The sequence below is a fragment of the Phaethon aethereus genome (assembly GCF_964289735.1).
Source record: "Phaethon aethereus genome assembly, chromosome: W".
NCBI lineage: Eukaryota > Metazoa > Chordata > Aves > Phaethontiformes > Phaethontidae > Phaethon > Phaethon aethereus.
In genome coordinates this window covers 22,581,768-22,601,422 of record NC_138581.1, presented here as the reverse complement: position 1 = coordinate 22,601,422, position 19,655 = coordinate 22,581,768, and the positions used below count along the sequence as shown (strand labels likewise).

Below are 19,655 nucleotides of genomic sequence, written 5' to 3'. Positions count from 1 at the left end.
GCCCTAATTCCTACGTGACCATTCTCAGGCGCTTCCGTGGTTTCTAACACATCAATAACCCTTGCGTCTTTGCTGTCACACAGCTCTCCATCCTCGCTACCTCCACTGAGCTGGCAGACTGCAGCACCTCGCTAGCACCATCCCTCAAACATCGGCGTGCTGCCCCCAGGCTTATCTCTAGTGAGCCTGGTTTTATCCCCTTCCCCCTTCGAATCTAGTTTAAGGCTCTTTCATTGAGCCCTGCTAAGTCCTGAGCAAAGACCCTTTTCCCCCTTTGAGACACATGTACCCCGCCTGTCACCAGCAGGCCTGGTGTCGTGTGGACCAGCTCATGATCAAAAACCCACCAATTCTGCCGGTGTCACCGGGCTCAAGCTGCTGGCTCTTCCTGTTCCTTCCCTCAGCATTCCTGCAACTGGAAGGTCCGAGGAGAACCTACCTGTGCTCCTGATCCCTTAGCCAGTCGTGCCAAGGCCCTGAAGTCTCTCTTGATTGCCCTTGAACTTCTTACTGCAACTTTGTCACTACCTATGTGAAAAATCAATAATGGAGAATAATCTGAGGCCATACCAGGGTAGGAAGCTTATTCTTCACACCTTTAACTGGGGCCCCAGGGAGGCAGCAGACTTCCCTAAGAAGTGGGTCCGGTCTGCATATGGGGCCTTCTGTGCCCTTCAGAAGGGAGTCTCCTCTGACAATGACCTGTCGTCTTCTTTTTGTGGAAGCGGTACCAGTACAAGCAGATGGGTTTATGGCAATAACCATCAATGGCCATTGGCTCTTTGACCGAACTTCCTGTAAATGCAAGAAGAGACACTCAGACACCCTGAGATGTCCCCTCCATTCGCTGGGCCTGGGCACGGGCAGCCAAGCGCCGCACGGCAAAGCCCACTGCATCTTCCCCAGGCTGTCTTGTCCTGGCTGGCTGCTGCCAGGAGGGGACAGCGGGTGATGACAGCCTGGGGGTGACAGGAGGAACAGCAGGCAGTGACAGGCCTGGGGGGTGACAGGAGGGTCACCACAAGCCTGGGGGGTGACAAGACACTGAGCAATGACTGGCCAGGGGTGTGACAGGAGGGACACCACAGGCCAGGTGAGGCGTGGGGGGGTGCAGTGTTCCGTTGGGCATGCGCAGTGATGCGATCAGGGCAGCCCCTGCGGTTGGCGTCCGGTAAACCCCTAACGGAACGCTGAGGCAGAGGTGCCCGAGTGCCCACAGCGAGTGGTTGGGCCTGGGAGCGCTGCGTGAGAGCGGGAGCAGAGGCCGAGCCGGGGCCGCGGGGGCCTCTCCCTGTCGTCCGCCCGCCCGCCCGTCGCTGAGGGCCGCAGGCCGGACTTGTTGCGGGGGTGAGCTCAGCCCACGCTGCTCGCCCCGGCCCCCTCGGTCTGCTGCTCTAGACGCTGTCGTGGAGCAGGCCCCGACCATGTCGTGCGTCCACTACAAGTTCTCCTCCAAGCTGAGCTATGACACGGTCACCTTCACCGGCCTCCACATCTCCCTGTGCGACCTCAAGCGCCAGATCATGGGCCGGGAGAAGCTGAAGGCAGCCAGCTGTGACCTGCAGATCACCAACGCCCAGACCAAAGAAGGTGCGTGGGGGCGGCGGGCATGGGGGCTTGGGGACTGCCCAGCTGGCAGTGTCACAGGCCACCCTGTGATTGCCATGGCCTGCGGGAGCCACGCTCTGCTCTTTGTGGCTCGTCCCCACGTAGCCTGAGTCAGCCTGAGGCCCATCTTGCCAGCCTGCGGGGGGACTGGTAGGGCAAGCGGCGCAGGGGCTTACATGGGGTGGGAAGCGATAATGTGATTCGGCCACGCTCGGTAGCTGTGGCTTGTGTTGGGGGCCTCAGGGCTGTTCTTTTGTAGTTGCTGTTCTGACAACTACCTTCAGATCTGTGCTTTGGGCACAGAGCAGGCATAGAAGAATGTGTGGTTGATGTGTGATGTACAGGGCTTACAAATTTTTGCTTTCCTGGAATTCTTCTAGGTAAAATGATAAGGAAATATGGGAGGATATCTTATATTAATAACCTCTCCAGATGTCTTGGAAATCAGGTGGAGAAAGCTGAAAGGGATGGGAATAGAACAGGTGGCTACTTTGAAGAAATAAATTGTCTTTGGTGACTTCGTTTTGTGATCACCTTGCTTTACTCCACTGCACTGGAAAACTGGTTTGGTGGCTGTTGCAGAAACTGCTCGCTAGCAACACTTTGGATCAAGAGTGTAGCTGTGAGTTACCATCTATGCAGACCCTTTAATGGCATCTCTGCCATGGGTGTTCTCCGTATCTAAATGACACCTTGGAATTTCTTGTTAATATCGCTTCTTTTCTACACCAAAGACTTTGTCGTTCAGGTGCTATCGAGCATCATTTCACCATTTGTCTCCAAGCGTTTTTTTTCCCTGGTACTACGTGTGAACCATATCAGGGCAGTACTGAACTTTTCCGGCAGAACATTTATGGTGACTATACGTAAGAAACGTTCTTAGAGGAGTCATAAATTCTTTTAAACCTAAAAAATGGTGCTTGATTCTCAGAGATGATAATGGTTTCGTGGTACTTAGTATGGTATTTCAGTTTGGTAAGCTGCTGACTTGACAAGTTTGAATGTGATTACAGACCTTGGGGTGTGACTTTTCAGAAATAGATTTGTTGCCAAGTCTCTGCTCGGGGATGTTGCTGCCCAGGAGGAAAAGGTTCCTGCTGGGAGATGCCAGTTTTGTCTGAGAGCTGCTAGACTAAGCTGGCATCTGTTAAATTCAAATCAAGCAAACAAAAATTTCCAGGCACTTCAGGAATAGTGCTCCAGCTTTATTCCTTTCCTATTAAAAGAAGAAAAAGAAAGTTAACTTTTTAGTCTACGTTGTTTGACTTCACATTTATTAAGGTGCCATCAACCAAAATGAATTCAGTTAATTGAGGTGAAGGAAATAGAAGTGTATTAAAGCCAACTGCTACCATGTCCCTTCACAGAACTCACTCAGCAATGTTCTCTGCCGTAGGTAAACACCCTTCCGCAAATTCTCTGACACGGTGACCAAGCTGGTGGGGTACTTCAAGTACCAAATACAAGTATGTGCAAGTGTCCTATGCAAAGAAAGCCTTTACTTCCCCAAGCTATTGTCCCTCTACAGCTGATGCCTTTCAAAGTGTGCTGATTGACTTCTAAGGGGAATTCCTGTGGCTATCGGTCTGCTCTCGGGTGGCTGGAGCTCTCTTCACTCTGCACTGAACAAGCAGACTGTAAACAAGCATATCACAGGAGGTGCTGCCACTTGTAACCTTCTGCAGAGCTACCACAATCCTCAGTTCAGCACAGGCATTACAATCTCCTGCCTTTTTGTGGAGCCGCTGTCGCTTAGCCCAGATCTCTGAAAGGTCACTCCAGTGGTTTGTGATCTGTACCAGAAGGATACTCTGTATGACTCCGTCCTGCAGGCAGAAGCAGCTGCTTTGGGCTTCTAGAACTGCGGCTGGTGTGACCTGCCAGTTGTTTGTCTGGGCCTCAGTACGGTTTGAGCTCCTTCTCCATGAACAAGTGCAGCGCAGGCCTTTCTTGACAGATGGCTGTGTACTGGTTGGATTTTCCTTTTGAGAAGAGCTCTAGGGGCTGGTTTCAGGATGTGACTTGTGTAAGAGCTTCTGGTTTTGTTATTAGCAGTCCTTTCTCCTACAGTTTGAAACTACTCTCAAGTCCCGAGGAAGCTTGCTGTTCGGTTCCCGGGGCGGGGAAGATCAGGAGCTAGTTTCGGCTAAATGCTTTCTCACTTTTCTGAAGAAGCCTTCTGTCATCCAGAAATAGAAGTAGAATTTTCATTTCATGGCTGAAGTAATGTCTTGTGGTAGGTATGTTTTGGTCCATGAGAGGTTCCTGCCTGTAGGAATAATCTACTGAAAAATGGAGCCTGAATTGTGAGAGAGTCCTGTTTTGTGTGTGATCACTGAGCAAAACCACCCTGACAGAGCTTGTCTAGATAGACAGCATCTTTGGTTTTTAGATCATTGTTCTGTTTCAGTCTGCAAAGGTGAGGGCTTTTAACATGTAAAACTGTAGGCAGATCATGAAAGCGTGGAGAGCTTCGGGCACATGCTGGTTTTGACTGGCTTTTAAAGGCTGTCTTCATCAGTAATTTCATTGGAGTCTGTCTCTGCTGTGCAGGAAGGGAATCCAAAGGATTCATGTCCCTTTGGTTAATTCAGACCAGATGATTAGCTTAAGAGGAGAGATCTAATTCTGCCCTACTTGTGAAAGCACGCTCAACCCCCCCCTCCGAATTTCTGTGATCCACATTCTAGTTCTAGCACTGCCAGTTCTGTTTCCATTTCATTGTAAAGCACCAAGCAGCTGAGAAGTGTGGTTGTTGGTGGATTAAGCTGCAAGCCATAGGCAGAGGTGGCCGGCTGTCTTCTGTGTTCCATCGGCCTTGAGCACCAGCAGCGTGGCTGAATCGCTTTTAGTGAACAGCTATGAAAGCAACGGCGCAGAGATTTCATGCTTTAGCTAAGGGCCTGTTTTGTAGCAGGGCAAGCTTGTCCGACTTTAGATCTGCTTTACGCAGGTGAGACTTGGCTGTGCTTTGTTTTTCTCCAAAGATCTCTTGGTTTTGTAGCCTAACAGAAGCAAATGCCACTTAAGCTAGATCAGGACAGAACCTCATGCGTTAGCAGACTCTCCTTTAGTGACCTTTGGGAGCATTTTGCTGTTGGCATTCACGCTCTCTCAAAAAAAATGGAAAAGATTGTGCAGCTTGCGTTTGGTTCTCAAACCTGAAGATTTCTTGGAATGTACTGCTAGTGTGCTGAGACGATAAAAATGCACCCTTACATCTGAAATCTGGCTTTTCTATCTGCAAAGGGCTTCCCTCTCTGCTGTGCTGTGTAATTACATATTCATATACATTCTTTTGAATTGACTAATGTCTTTTTCTGTGTTTATGTTGTTTTCAGAATACACAGAGGCTAATGCCCTGATTCCTAAGAACTCGTCAGTAATTGTGAGAAGAATCCCTGTCGGAGGAGTTAAAGCTACCAGCAAAACATACGTTCTGTAGGTATCCATAAAGCACTGTGTTCTGTGTTAGTGGTTTGGGTGTGTTACCTTTTCTAATTGATATTCGTTTCCAGAGGCACTCAGATTGTATCTTTCTTGTTAAAGCTGCTGTTACTTTTTGTTGTAATGCGGTAGATTTTATTGTTCCTGTCCCAAAGTAAACTTATGCTTTTCGGCCTGCTGGGACATGGGGTTCAAACTCCAACAATGGTAACTTTTAAGAATGATTCTATTTGGCTTGATCTTGGGGTTGTTTTTTCTGAGCGCCAAGTTGTAGATGCTGTTTCCTCTACGTGGAGAGATTCCTTGTTATACATGTTTGCTTGCCTTGCTTTTAGAGTGAAGACAGGTACACATTGGAGTGTAAACTTAGAATTTGTTCCCATCTCAGAAGAGTCTGATTCTCAGTGTTTCTGCGAATCCGTCTATTTTTTGCATTTGGGGCAGGGGGGGTGGCATACGGCAGGTATTCTTATGCCCCAAATCTGGTGTTTTTGCATACTAGCTAGAGGGGAAAGACCAAGGGTTGCCAGCTCTGCTGATGGGACACTTGGGATGATGCAGGAATTATTTGTTAACTATATCGATGGCTGCATGTCTCATTCATGATGATCTGCATGCAGATACAGATCAATGAGTATGTGGAATCTCAGCAAGTTCCCAGATGTAATAAATATTTCCCCAAATACTGTAGCATTTTCAAGGTTATCTTAAAGCAAATTCTTGCAATTAAGTCCTTTTTTTTTTTTTTTTTATTTCCCTACAGGACTCCTAAATCGCAGAAAATCCTAGGCACTGCCTTCAGGTGACATTTCTACTACTATTTTTAGTCACCATGTTTAAGACACAAAACTGTAGTACAGACTTCATATTTTTGATACTTACGTAGCAGAGACAAAATATCTGAGGCACTTTTGTGTTCTATTTCTGTAAGTCTTAGAGTAATTTTCTGACAAAGTAGAAATGGGCTTTTGGGGGTTTTTTTAGTTGCACTGAAGGTACCAAGAGAGAACCATTTATGTATATGAATACGTTTCCACATGCACTAGACTATCAGAACATCACGTTTTGATGTTCAAGTTCTGTAATCTGTTTTCATTGCTGTATGTTGGGCACAAGGGCTTTCTTTTAAGTTCTGATCACTTTTATTTCTTCTTCCAGATGTCAGACTGAGCCAGTGAGTGGAATATCAAGAGGCGTATGTAAAACACCATCTCACACTTTTTTCTACCCACTGCACTTAATTCCAATCAATGTAGCCTTGTGTTAATTTCCCCAACATTAACCTAATATATTTTCCACTAAAACATAGATGTTGTATGTACAATGTATTTGATTCAGCATCATAGAAATTTTATTCTACGTTTCTAAAAAACTAAGCAGTGATTCGGATGTCTTTCTGATGATGTTTTACTAGTGTCAGCTTAACTGCTGCTTGTGGCATCATAGAATTCAATATCCTGGAAAAGGAACCAGATGAGAGCTACCCTTTTTACTTGTGGAAAAACTGCACGTCATATTAGTTCCCAGTAAATGCCGCAGTCCGTTGCTGACTGGTGGCCTGAGGACTTCAATCCTGCAAGCTGTTGCAGGAGGTAGCTGGGAGGGAGCAGTGTGGTTGCAAAGGAGAAAAAAAAAAAAATCTCAGGATTGTGCTCTGAATCCATGTTTTCGTCATCATTAAGACTTGGTTTTGGTCTGCTGGCAAGGAGAATAATATTAAATTCTCACACTTCCCAAACTAATTTGCGTAGTGTGGCCTGTGGTCTAATACACGACAAGAAATCAATTTTCTCAGTTTTTATAGGCTACTCTGTCATGGCAGACACCTTAATTTCAATAATTTGAGCAGCTTATTTTTTTTCTTGATAAAGTGGTGGGTTACTTTTATGGCTGATGCTTTGGAGTGGTGTTTCCATTTGGGTTTTGTGGGGTGTGGTGAGCCTGGCATTTTTAAACTTATGGAGAGGAGAGGCAGAGTTCCTGTTTCAGGGCTGATGTGCCCATGCTTGATTTTGACAGGCATAGTTTTTTCCAAAGCATGAACATTAATCAGCAGTGATAGAAGTGATTCTTTAAAACAGAAGGATGACATAAACAGTGCATCTCAGAACCTCCCAATTGTCTACTAGCATACATAAAACGGCTTTAGATTCCAACTTCAAAGCAAATGTTGCTAGGAGGATTTGGTTTTGAGGATAAGCAGTTAAGTTTCTACTATTCTTTTGATTTTACACACAGAATCTTCTGATTAGTTCTGAGAAAGCACTGATTAAAAACAATGCAGCTCTACCTTAAAATCTGTAGTACTTTTATGCTACCAGCAGCCAAGTTACAACCACAGATAATTATATCAATTTTCATTAGTTAGCAAAATGAATGAAAACAACCAGAACCAATGTTCTAAGCTCCTCCTAGAGACCAAAATTTGTAGCTGCATTTTTGCTTGCTTTTGAAAGAACTCGGCCATAACTGACAAATACAATCATTTCCTGAACTACAGTATAAAGTGGTGTCCCAATGTGTAATTTCAAAGCACAAGATGGCGTTTTTGCTATTCTAGGAATTAACCTAGGTGAAATATGCAGAGCCCATTGAATCAAGTTAAAACTTACCTGCCACATTTCTACATTCTGCTTCACTTCATCCTCTCCCAGAAATTCATTTATATCTGCAAGTGCTTTTGCTGCCAAAACTCTTCGGGCTTCCAAACTTAATTCTGACTGCAGAACAATGTGTGGAATTGCCTCTGACACATCTTTGCTACCTTGGTTTTCACATCCAATGGAAAAGTTCACTTTAGAAGAAGAATCAGAGTCCTCAGACACATAGACTCTTCTGCTATACATATTAGTCTTGTGGTCTTTTCTATGACCAATCTCATTGGTAAAATTGTGCCTTGGCGTTCCAGGTTCCGTGGTATTATGGATAGATGCTAGACCTGAAGAAAAGGTTCTGCTGCGTTGTACTTCTTTGGTGGAGTTCTGTCTGTTATAAAGTGAGGATCCATCTTTTCGTCCATGCAAATTAAATTTACCTTCACTCCAGAACATGCATGTATTACGCACTAATGCTTCTTTGTTTAAATCCAACTGCAGCTTTTGTTCACCTGTGGCAGAACATTCCTCACCACTGTTCTGCTTAAGTTTGTTGCACAGTAGTATCTCAGCAGGTACTGTCCATGCAGTTTCTCCTTGTTCTAAAAGAAACTCAGTTCTCCTTAAATCTGAATCACTATAGCTTAGACGCCTTTTCAGACCAAAGGCCTGAGCCCAAGAGTCTGCCTGGGGAAGGATATCCCCGGTGAGCTGGCGCTTTGGAGGGCCCTCCCAAAGCAGCTAGCTGGGCAGCAGGGCAGGGAGAGCTGCCAGGCCTGGGCTCCCGCCATGCTCCTTGGGCAGTCCTGTCCTGCACAGGACTGGGGGCCGAGACGGCTCCTGGCATCTGGGAGGAGAAGACCATGGGGAAAAAGAAAGAAACCAAGACCCTTGCTCCAGGACAGAGCCTTGCTGAATGCCTCAGCTGGTGCCCAGGCTTGCCTCGCAGGCATCTCTGAGCTGCAGGCTGCTCCCGTGTGCGGGGAAGGGGAGAGAGCCTGGCTGGAGGGCGCCTGGCTCCTTACCTGCACTGAGGAACAGCTGGCCACTTCCTGCCTAGCATCTTCCTTGGAGAAAAAAAAGAGTGCAACGTTTCAATCTCGCAGTTGGGAGCACAACAGTGAGAAAAAGCAGAGTGCCTGTTTGCAAGGCTAGGAAAGAGCAGAGCCCCAGTCTTGCTGTTTATCTGCAATGACTCCAAGGGCAAGTGAGGACCAGCAAGACAATTCCTTCCCAGCACCTTCCTTGGAGGAGAGTGCAATGTTTCAATGTCGCAGGCAGGAGCGCAAGAGTGAGAAAAAGCAGTTTGCCTGTTTTCAAGGCTAGGAAGGAGCAGAGCCGCAGTCTTCCTTTTTATCTGCAATGATTGCAAGGGGAAGTGAGGACCAGCAAGACAATTCCTTCCCAGCACCTTCCTTGGAGGAGAGTGCAATGTTTCAATGTCGCAGGCAGGAGCGCAAGAGTGAGAAAAAGCAGTTTGCCTGTTTTCAAGGCTAGGAAGGAGCAGAGCCGCAGTCTTCCTTTTTATCTGCAATGATTGCAAGGGGAAGTGAGGACCAGCAAGACAATTCCTTCCCAGCACCTTCCTTGGAGGAGAGTGCAATGTTTCAATGTCGCAGGCAGGAGCGCAAGAGTGAGAAAAAGCAGTTTGCCTGTTTTCAAGGCTAGGAAGGAGCAGAGCCGCAGTCTTCCTTTTTATCTGCAATGATTGCAAGGGGAAGTGAGGACCAGCAAGACAATTGCTGCCTAGCACCTTCCTTGGAGGAGAGCGAGTGCAATGTTTCAATCTCGCAGTTGGGAGTGCGAGAGTGAGAAAATGCAGAGTCCGTGTTTTCAAGGCTAGGAAAGAGCAGAGCCCCAGTCTTGCTGTTTATCTGCAATGAGTGCAAGGGCCAGTGAGGACCAGCAAGACAATTCCTTCCTAGCACCTTCCTTGGAGAGGAGAGAGTGCAACGTTTCAATTTCGGAGTTTGGCGTTTGAGAATGAGAGAAACCGCATTGGCTGTTTGCAGGGCTAGGAAAGAGCAGAGCCCCAGTCTTGATGTTTATCTGCAATGAGTGCAAGGGCAAGTGAGGACCAGCAAGACAATTTTTGCCTGGCACCTTCCTTGGAGGAGAGCGAGTGCAATGTTTCAGTCTCGCAGTTGGGAGTGCGAGAGTGAGAAAATGCAGAGTCCGTGTTTTCAAGGCTAGGAAGGAGCAGAGCCCCAGTCTTGCTGTTTATCTGCAATGAGTGCAAAGGCAAGTTGAGGACCAGCAAGACAATTCCTGTCTAGCACCTTCCTTGGAGGAGGTCCTGACAGTCAGGGAGAAGAGAGACAGAGGGAGGCTGAGGGGGCAGAGGCACGGCCAGCAGGCTGCCTCGATGGTGCAGGGGGCCGGCAGGGGCGCAGCTCTGCACGGCCAGCAGCGCTCTGAGAGCCCGTGCGCAGGCAGCAGACATGGCAGCACCCAGCTGGGAGCAGCAGGCAGGGACTTGCTGACAAAGGCTGCAGTTACCCTTTTGGTGCTGTCGAGAAAGGCCAATAAGTAGTCGTAGGCTTCCTTCTCTTTCTCCTCCGTCTGGCAGGTGGAGGCGGTATCGGCTTCACCTGATGAAGAGCAAGAGTGAGGAGAGCTGTAGGCAGGGTAGGAGGTAGAGGGACGAGAGAGGCCCTCTCTGCAGCCCTGCACCTGCTGCCCTGCACACGGCAAGTCCTGGGCCAGGGTGCTGAGGCTCTGTCTCCTCCAGGAAGCCGCTGGCAGCAGGGTGGGAAGGTGCCAGCCCTGCAGCACCGCTGCCTCCTGCCAGCCCAGCTGCCTCTCCCTGCCCTGCTCTCCATCCCGAGGCCGGAGGTGGTCCCCTGGGGTCCTGTTGATAGCCACTCATAGCAAGGATGTCCTCCTTGTCCTCTGCGATGACAACAGAGCTGGTGGAGCCCAAGTCCACAGTGTGCACACTATTGCTGATACAGGCCAGGACGCTGTTGGCCTTCTTGGCCACCTGGGCACACTGCCAGCTCATGTTCAGCCGGCTGTCAACCAGCACTCCCGGTCCTTTTCCGCTGGGCAGCTCTCCAGCCACTCCTCCCCAAGCCTGTAGCATTGCATGGAGTTGTTGTGACCGAATTGCAGGACCCGGCACGTGGCCTTATTAAACCTCATACAGGCATATATAGGAACCCTAACTCTAACCCGAACACAAACCTTAACCCTCCCCTCCCCTTAGGGTTCGGGTTCGGGTTCGGGTTCGGGTTCGGGTTAGGGTTAGTGTTCGGGTTAGTGTTTGGGTTCGGGTTAGGGGTTCGGGTTAGGGTTTGGGTTCGGGTTCGGGCCAGAATGCCCATCAGACCTCTGGAAGTCACACTCTATGTAACAGCACTCCTCCAAAACTATGGAAAATTGTCCAAAATTAACCACAAAAATAACTAAAAGTTAACAAAACAAAGCAACCACTGTGGAAATGTCTTCTCCACCACAAAAAGTTGACAGAACTTGAACATATGTGGTAGAATAATCACCAGAGGAGACTTGGAACTCCCAGAAGGAAAAAACGGAGCTGCCAGAAGTCAGTCATACTCGACCGGAACTAACAGATAAAACACCAGAATTAGAATATAAAACAAAACAAGTACACACCCAGAAGTAATGTCAAACACACATCCTACACCCCTATCCTGACCCCAGGACAGACAACAAGAGGAAAGACAACACCCTGAAATAAAAAAGACTATGAAACACTCCTGGTAAGGCAAAACCAACTAAACCACACCAGTCCAAAACCCTACCCCCCCCAGCTGATACTCTTTAACCATATCCCACTTAAACTTTAGCACTCAATAACCCCAACATCACCAGAACGCTATGTTGTGATCTTGTGTGAGAGACTGAACCATAAAACATTTGTCTCAAAGATTGTTTATCTAAGCGAAAATTCCTTTGGCTGATAAGGGTGGTCACATGGCCACAGAGATCTCCGGTTGATGAGAAACACCCTGCCAAGATGACGGCTACAAGACATGCGATAGTCGTGTGAAGACAGTCCTGTGAGGAGCGGGGCTGGAGCCACCCACCGTGAAGTGTATGTGCATACGCAGCAATGCGAAGATGTGCTAAATTGCAGGCCTTGAACGAGAATAAAAAGGACTGCCAAGACGAGCCCTTGTGCCGGCTGCCGCCGAGCGCGATCACCCACCACCGAAAACATTGAGAGACTTGGACCCCGGGACACTGCAGATCCATGGTGGTGACTATCCTTGCAACTCTATCCCGAACCACGTTGCTTTTAAAGTTTTGTTTCTGTCTTCATTTATTTAGTTTGCTGTCCTTATTTTTTATGTTTTTCCTTTATTTCCTTAATCCTGTTGCTTTTTAAATCTTCTGCCTATGTGTATATATCCAGTTTGCTGCCCTATTTTTTAATTCTTTACTTTCTGTCTGGTACCCTGTCGCTTTTAAAATTTTCTTTCTGTGCCTCAGTTTATTTAGTTTTCTGTCCTTTTTACTGTCTTTTCTTAATCCCTATGCTTTTAAAATTTTGTTTCAATGTGTACTTTTATTGAGTTTGCTATCCCTATTTTTTAATTCTTTCCTCTCTGTCATGTACCCTGTTGCTTTTACAGTTTTTTCCTATGCCTATTTTTATCCAGTTCACTGTCTTTATTTTTAAATTTTTTTCTTTTTATTCTCTACTCCATCACTTTTTAATTTTTCTTTCTATGTCTTTATCTATTTAGTTTGATGTCCCTATTTTTTAATTTTTTCCTTTATTTCCTTAATCTCATTGCTTTTAAAATTTTCTTCCCATTTTTACTTTTATCCAGTTAGCTGTCTTTATTTTTAATTTTTTTTTCCTTTCTGTTCTGAACCCCACTGCTTTTAAAACTGTCTTTCTACATCTACCTTTACCAAGCTGTCTATCCCTAATTTTTAATATTTTCCTGTCTGTCCTGTACCGTGTTGCTTTTAAATTTTTTAGAAATGTCTACTTTTATCCAGTTCACTGTCTTTATTTTTCAATTCTTTCTTGTCTGTCCTGTACCCTATTTCTTTTTGTATTTTCTTTCTATGTCTTTTTTATTTGTGTTGTGGTTTAACCCCAGCCAGCAGCTAAGTACCACACAGCCACTCGCTCACTCCCCCATGGTGGGACAGTGGAGACAATTGGAAGAGTGAAACTGAGGAAACTTGTGGTTTGAGATAAAGACAGTTTACCAGGTAAAGCAAAAGCCATGCACACGATCAGAGCAGAACGAGGAATCCATTCACCACTCCCCATGGGCAGGCAGGTGTTCAGCCATCTCCAGGGAAGCAGGGCTGCATCACACGTAATGGTTTCTTGGAAGACGGACGCCATAACTCTGAACGTCCCCACACCCCTTCCTTCTCCTTCGTCCCAGCTTTATATACCACGCATGACGTCATATGGTATGGAATATCTCTTTGGCCAGCCTGGGTCAGCTGTCCTGGCTGTGCCCCCTCCCAGCTCCCCGAGCACCCCCAGCCTTCTCGCTGCCAGGCCAGCATGAGAAGCTGGAGAGTCCTTGACTGCTTAGCAACAACCCAAAACATCAGCACGTTATCCACATTTTTCATCCCAAATCAAAAACACAGCCTCACATTAGTCTCTATGAAGAAAATTAACTCTACCCCAGCTGAAACCAGGACATTGAGTAATGTTGATAACACACTGATATTTTTAGTTGTTGTGTAGTGCTTATACTAAGTCAAGGACTTTTCATCTTCGCATGCGCTGCCAGCGGGGAGGTGCACAAGAAACTGGGAGGGGGCATTGCCAGGACAGCTGATCCAGACTGACCAAAAGGATATTCCCTACCATATAACGACATGCTCAGTATATAAAACTGGAGTTGGCCAGGGGGTGGGAATCACTGCTCAGGGATGGGCTATTGATCACACCGGGTGGGTGGTGAGCAGTTGTTGCATTGTGCATCACTTATTTTTGTATATTCCTTTATCAGTGATATTATGATGATGATGATGATTATTTCCTCTGCCTTTGCTGTCCTATTAAGCTGTTTTTAACCCAACCCATGAGTATTTTTTTCCAGCTCTCTCCCCCATCCCACCTGGGATGGGCAGGAGGCAAGTGAGCGGCTGCGTGGTGCTTAGTTGCCAGCTGAGGCTAAACCACAATAGCCCCACAGCTCTTTTTAGGGTCTATAGCAAGCTTTGTAGCGCTCTTCTTCCTCCAGAAGCCCTCAGGCTTTCATTGTGCCCCAGAGCACTCTTACCTTCCTGTCTGCCATCTACAATGCCTTTGTTTGGTCCCTGCTCTCCTGAGGGTATCTGTACTCTGTTCATATCCCCTCCTGAACACCTCATTGTGTCACCAATCTTTTGTTTGTCTCCCTCTTCCCCAACATCCCCCACCCCCAGAGTCCTCTCATCTCTGTCATGATGCCTCCTGAGACTGTTCTGGTGTGCCATGGCACCCTTCAAGCTCTGCAGCCCTCTTTGTCTCTCTCTTATTCAGCCAGATCCATTCCTCAGGCTTTCTCTGTGCCCCAGAGCTCTCTTACCTTTATTCACTGCCATCTAGGACATCTAGTCTATCCAGTCACTCATTCCATGAGGACATCTGTACATTGCTGGGACACCCTTTTGAGTTTTGCATTGTGCCCCAGAGTCGTCTTCTGTCTCTCACTCTCAGCTCTCATCATCATGCCTTCTGAGGCCATCCTTGTGCCCCCTTTGTTCAGCCCCTGGCCACTCAAGACCATCTGTATTCTGCTCAACTGATCAACTGAAATTGAAGGAGGAACTGCCGCCCTGGGCAGCAGAAGGTGGAGAAGGGACAGGCTCCATCATGGCCCATTTCCTACCCGGATAGAGCTGCCAGGCTTGGCTGGGGCCCGGGCAGGGCCCTGCTGCCCTCCAGAGAACCCCAGGGCCTCTGACAGGCCTCCCAGGGGCACATGTGGGGCCAAGCAGCCCCTCCAGAGAGCCCCAGAGGCTCTCCCGGGCCTCGCAGGGCACCGTGGAAGGCGCTGTAGGGCCGCTGCGAAGGCCTGGGGAGCAGCACGGCTACCTGGGGCTCCACGCGGGGCGCAGCAGAGCCCCTCCAGCTGTCTGGGGAACAGCAAGGCTCCACGGGGCTATGTACAGGCCCTCCCGGGGCCCTTGGGGGGGCCTGGGGGGCAGCAGGGCTCCCCAGGGGCGCAAGCGGGACCCAACGCGGCCCCCACAGCTGCCTGGGGGGCGGCAGGGTCCGCAGGGGTGCGTGGGGGGCCTGTCAGAATAGGAACCCTCCGGGTGTCTGAGGGGCAGCGCGGGGCGGGGAAGAAGAGCTCAAAACAGCACGTCAAGTTCCGCAGCCTTTATCGATGGCTGGGAGGCACAGGCAGGCCGGCTGTGCTAAGGTCTCTGCCTGCGGCCTGCAGAACGCCCGTTTCCATCCTGGGTCACCATCTGAAGCGTTCCTCTCGCTGCCCTTTGGCTGCTTCTTCAGGCTTGATGGCCAGCACACCCACTAGAGCCACGGCCCACGGCCCACCTGTCCCCTTCGCCACGAAATGGGAGCGGTGCAGAGGGCGGGCACCATCCAGGCTGGGATCTCCCTGGAGAGGGCAGAGCAGGCAAAAGCTTTCCTTCACCGTTCCTCTGGGTTTCACAGCTTGGCAGAGCAGCTGGTGCCTTGGGGCCATGACGCAGGGCGTGGTGCATCCTGCATGGCCCCGGGCTGCTGGCAAGGGGGCAGGTCCAGCTGCTCAGGGGGTGCCAGTGCGCAGAGCACCCCGGGATCAGCTCTGCCCACAGCTCCAGCAGCACAGCCAGCCGCCTCCTGGGGCAGGGGTCCTCCTCCTCCATGCCCTCCGGAGCCAGGAGCACAGCGCTTGCAGGTGGGATCCGGAGGGAGGCTTTTTCGCTGCAGCGTCCAGGACCAGCAGGGTTTGAGTTGCCAGGGAAGAGATGCAGGCGCTGCTGTCTCTTGCCTTGTCTTGAAGGGCTGGCACGGAAAGGAGCAGAGCCGAGGTCAGAGCCCGCATCTGCAGGGCATCTGCAGAGCCCCTCTGGCCAGCACCCCCCCAAGCCCCCAGCTCTTCCCATGGCCAGGCAGGAGGCAGGAGTGCCGGGATGAGCGGGAAGGTGCTGCCACCAATGCCCCACACCCCCCTGAAATCTCTCTCTGCTCTGCCCACGCCGCCCCTCATGTGTGCAGGGAGCAGTGCCCTGCCCAGCTGGGGCAGGCGTTGGAGCTTCCTTCCCAGGGTCTTTCCCTCTCTCCGCCAGCCCCTGCGGACACCCCACTGCCCTCACTCACCCCTGTAGATGACCTGGAGCTTCTCCGGGTACCCATCCCTCAGCTGCAGCCCGGCGAGCCCTAGGCACACACAGCCCGTCACAGATCCCACTGGCCTGCCTGCCCCAGCAGCCCAGCTCCCCGCCACCAGCCCCGCAGGCCTGGCCACGTGGCCTCCTCCCCCTGGGCAAGGCTGAACCCAGGGCGGTCCCCTGAGCGTGAAGGCCACGGCGGCTGCGAGGGACCCAAGAAGGCTCCCACCAGTCCCCGCGACCAGGCAGGGGTGTGAGAGGGCAGCAGGGAGCCTGTCAGCTCAAGCATCAGGCAGTCCGGGCTCTGCAGCCGCTCGCTGGATTCAGCAGCCACCGTGGCTGGGGATAAGCTGCCGCGGGGCAGAGACGCACCCCCGGCGGGGTTGTGGCTCACCAATGAACCTGATGGCCACCTCACGCAAGGGCTCCTGTGGGCTTTGCAGGTACTGCAGGCTCTGCTGCAGGTGCTCCTCCACTCTGCCACCGTCCTCCAGGAGCTGGAGAGAGCACAGGGGGCCAGCGTTGGCACAGATCCTCCCCCTGCACCCAGGACTGGCCTCCCCTGCCTTCCCCAGCCCTGCCACCCAGGACGCCCAGCCAGTGGACGGCTGGTGCCGGGGTTCGGAGGCAGCAGAGGGCACGGTGCTCCCTGGGGTGCTGCAGTGCCACCCTGCTGCCACAGCCCAGCTGGGTGGGGGCTCCGTCAGCACTCCTGGCCTCTGGAGCCAAAGGGAGCCTGTATGCGGTGCAGGCAGGCAGTGCTGGGCTGCCACAGTGGGCAGGGGCACAGCTGCTAGCCCCACGCATTGGGGCAGAGGGGCTTCTCCAGGCTGGGTGTGGAGCTTCGGGGCCACCCTTACCAGGCACTCGCTGACCCTCCATGTCTGCTCTGTCTCCAGCAGCTTCCTGAGCTGCCTCCGCTTCAGCAACTTGGCAGCTCCAAGGAGGGCTTCCCGAGAGGCCTGCAGAGCAGCAGAGACCAGGAGATGGCACCGCCAGCCAGGGGACAGGACCTGGGCGTCCCTGGGCGGAGCAGGGGGGCAGCAAGGGTTGGGGCTCCAATGCCTGGCCTCAGACACCTGCAGGCGCCGCTGGGAAGCCCACGGGGGCTCCAGCGCCAAGGTCTTTGTGGCCGCGCACTGCTGCTGAGTTCTGCTGGATCGGGCAGGGCAGGTGTAGGAAACGTCCCCGCCCACCTTCTCAGCTGCTGCCAGCTCTGCGGCCACAGGCAGGGAGGGGCTCTGAGCCCAACTCAGGGACTCCAGAGGTTGGGCCCCAACTGAGGCACATTCAAAGGGCTTAGAAATCCCCACCTGAGACACACTGTGGTCCATGTCATGCAGGTGGAAGAACAGGGGCATCAGGCTCCTCTGCATGACCTCCCTCATCTGCTTTTTGTGGATGCTGACTGCAACCTGCATCGCATCTCTGCAGAGGAGGATGGAGCGCTCTTGCACGCAGCTGGACTCCTAGGAAGAGAGAAGGAAGAGGGGAGGACCTCAGTCCTGGCTCCTCCAAGCCCATGGGGAGGAGACGAATGCTTGTGGCTCTCCCTCTGCAGTGAGGGGAAGAGCTCACGGGCCAGGGGGCATGTGCAGAGAGGGACACGCCACCCCGGGCCACACACACGTGCCCCCCCCCAGGCATGCTAAACAAGCCTCTGCTCTCCGGCCACCTTACATTCTCAAAGAGTGGCAGGAGCATCTCCACCAGCTGCAGAGTGACGGGGACAGCCACCTGCCTGTCCAGCAGGCAGAGCATGTTGCTGAGGACAGTCAGGGCCGCCGTCCTGATGTTGCAGTCATCATCCTGCAGTCGCCGCATGACGTCTGGCAGCAGGCCTTGCAGGTTTGCTGCCTATGGGAAACACACGACTTCGCGCTGTGACGCAAAACCACTCTGCATGTAGTGGGCGCAGCGCTGGTCAGACAGAGATCTCCTCCCGTGCAGCACAGCCCAGGGCCTGGCCTGAGGTGCTCAGGGGCCGCTGAAGAGGGCAGCAGGGGCAGTGGGCACCCTTTCCGCTGGTCCGTTCCCGATTCCTGGCAAGCCGCTGCGTGCACCACCACCCCAGGCAGATGCCCTCACTGTGCCTGGCTGCCCCTGCTCACCTGCTGGGGTCTTCCAGACAGCGTGACGAGGCTTCTGACTGCCAGCCTGTGCAGCACCACGCTCTGGCTCTGCAGGTGAGACTGGATGACGTGCCAAACTTTGCTGTTGACGTGCTTACAGTCAGTGTAGTCCAGGAGCTGAAAGTCACCCGGCAGCAGAGTGAGAGGCCGGCACAGCCAGCAGAGCTCCCGGACAGATCTGGGCACGGCACCAGGGCCAGCCACAGCCCAGGTGGGAGGCAGCCGGGCCCGCAGAGGGCCCTCGCCGCCTCCCCTCTGCCCTTTGCCTCAGGCACGCAGCCCCGCTTCCCCCCGCCTGCCCCCTGAGAGGCGGCGCTTGCCACCAGGCCCACCTCGACAAAGACAGTCATGGCACCGATGTCTTGGTAATCCTGTCTCTGCAGGAGGCCTATGACCGCCAGTTCAGACATGGAGACGCAGCAGGCCGGTGCTTCACGCTGCAGCACCCTGGCCAGGGGAAGAAGGCATTGGCGGCACCGAGCTGGGCAGGCAAACTTCTCCGGGCCTGCGCTGTCAGCCCCAACCACTACCCCGCGGGCCAGGCCACGCGCAGTACGGCTGGGCTTGCGCCTTGCGTTGCCTGCTTGTGCCCCACCACCCACGAGGAAGGGGGTCGTGCGGGGGGCCCTTCCTCTGCAGGGGAGAATCGCCGGGGCAGACAAGGACGACTGATGAGGCTCTCACCTAGTCAGCATGGCGATAGCAGTGTGGTACGTCTCAGATCTCATGAGCAGGTCCCAGGCACCCTGCCTCCCGATGTCTTCAACCAGGGCGTCGCCGCCCAGGTGACGGAACAGAGCTTGCATGATGCTCACGGCGCTCCTGCACACGGGGCAAAGTGCGGTCACACGCGGAGCCCTGGCCCCAGCTCTGGGCCCGGGGCAGAGATCAGGGAGCAGGGACAGAGCACCTGAGCAGGTAGACTGTAGGATGCTTGGTGCCCCTGCTCTGACTGCCAGAGCTGCAGCAGCCCTGCTGTGAGCCCTTCACGCTGAAGGAGATCTGTATGACCATTTCCACGAAGAGCTGGTCTAAAAGCAACCGCATGCAGCGTTCACTGGAGGGCAACGGGAAGGTCTTCTGCATGGCACTGGCTACCTGTGGAAAACACCCGGGGACTGCTGTCACTGCAGAGATGTGCCTGCCGCATTGCCCGGGGCTGGGTGGGGCTCAGGCGCTGCACTGAGCCGAGGGAGATGCCAGGGCAGAGCCCAGCCCAGTTGCCTGGCCTGGAGCCCACCCGTGGTGGTACTCAGGGCTCAACTCCCATTTGTAGCACGGGCAGGCAAGCCTTCGTGGCCCGGAGGGAAGAGCCCAGCCAGCCACATGGGCCCTGCCGGCTGGCCGGGGCTCCCTCTCCCCGGCCACGCAGCCTGCTCTGGCCAGGCAGCTGCCCTGCCTCAGGCTTCCCAGCTGCCGAGCGGGGAGGACCGCTGAGGGCAGCGGGGCAGTGGCAGGGGCAGGGTCAGGTTGCCTGCTGGTGCACCGCGGGGCCAAGCAGCATGCGCTGCCCTGCCTGGCTGTGGCCCCGACGCCCCTGGCCAGGGACCCCGCGGGAGGTCCAGGTTTGGGGGCAGGCAGAGAGGGGAGGAGGGGCTGG

General features: G+C 52.3%; 1 protein-coding gene across 1 annotated transcript; it reads left to right on the top strand.

Moving 5' to 3' along the window:
* Positions 1-1,424: 1,424 nt before the first annotated feature.
* LOC309415140 (E3 ubiquitin-protein ligase RBBP6-like) lies at positions 1,425-5,053 on the top strand (the record flags this gene model as incomplete). Its single annotated transcript, XM_082012583.1, has 2 exons — positions 1,425-1,590; positions 4,950-5,053. 2 exons carry the CDS (start codon positions 1,425-1,427, stop codon positions 5,051-5,053), a joined length of 270 nt encoding a protein of 89 aa, XP_081868709.1.
* Between the last annotated feature and the right edge of the window lie 14,602 nt (positions 5,054-19,655).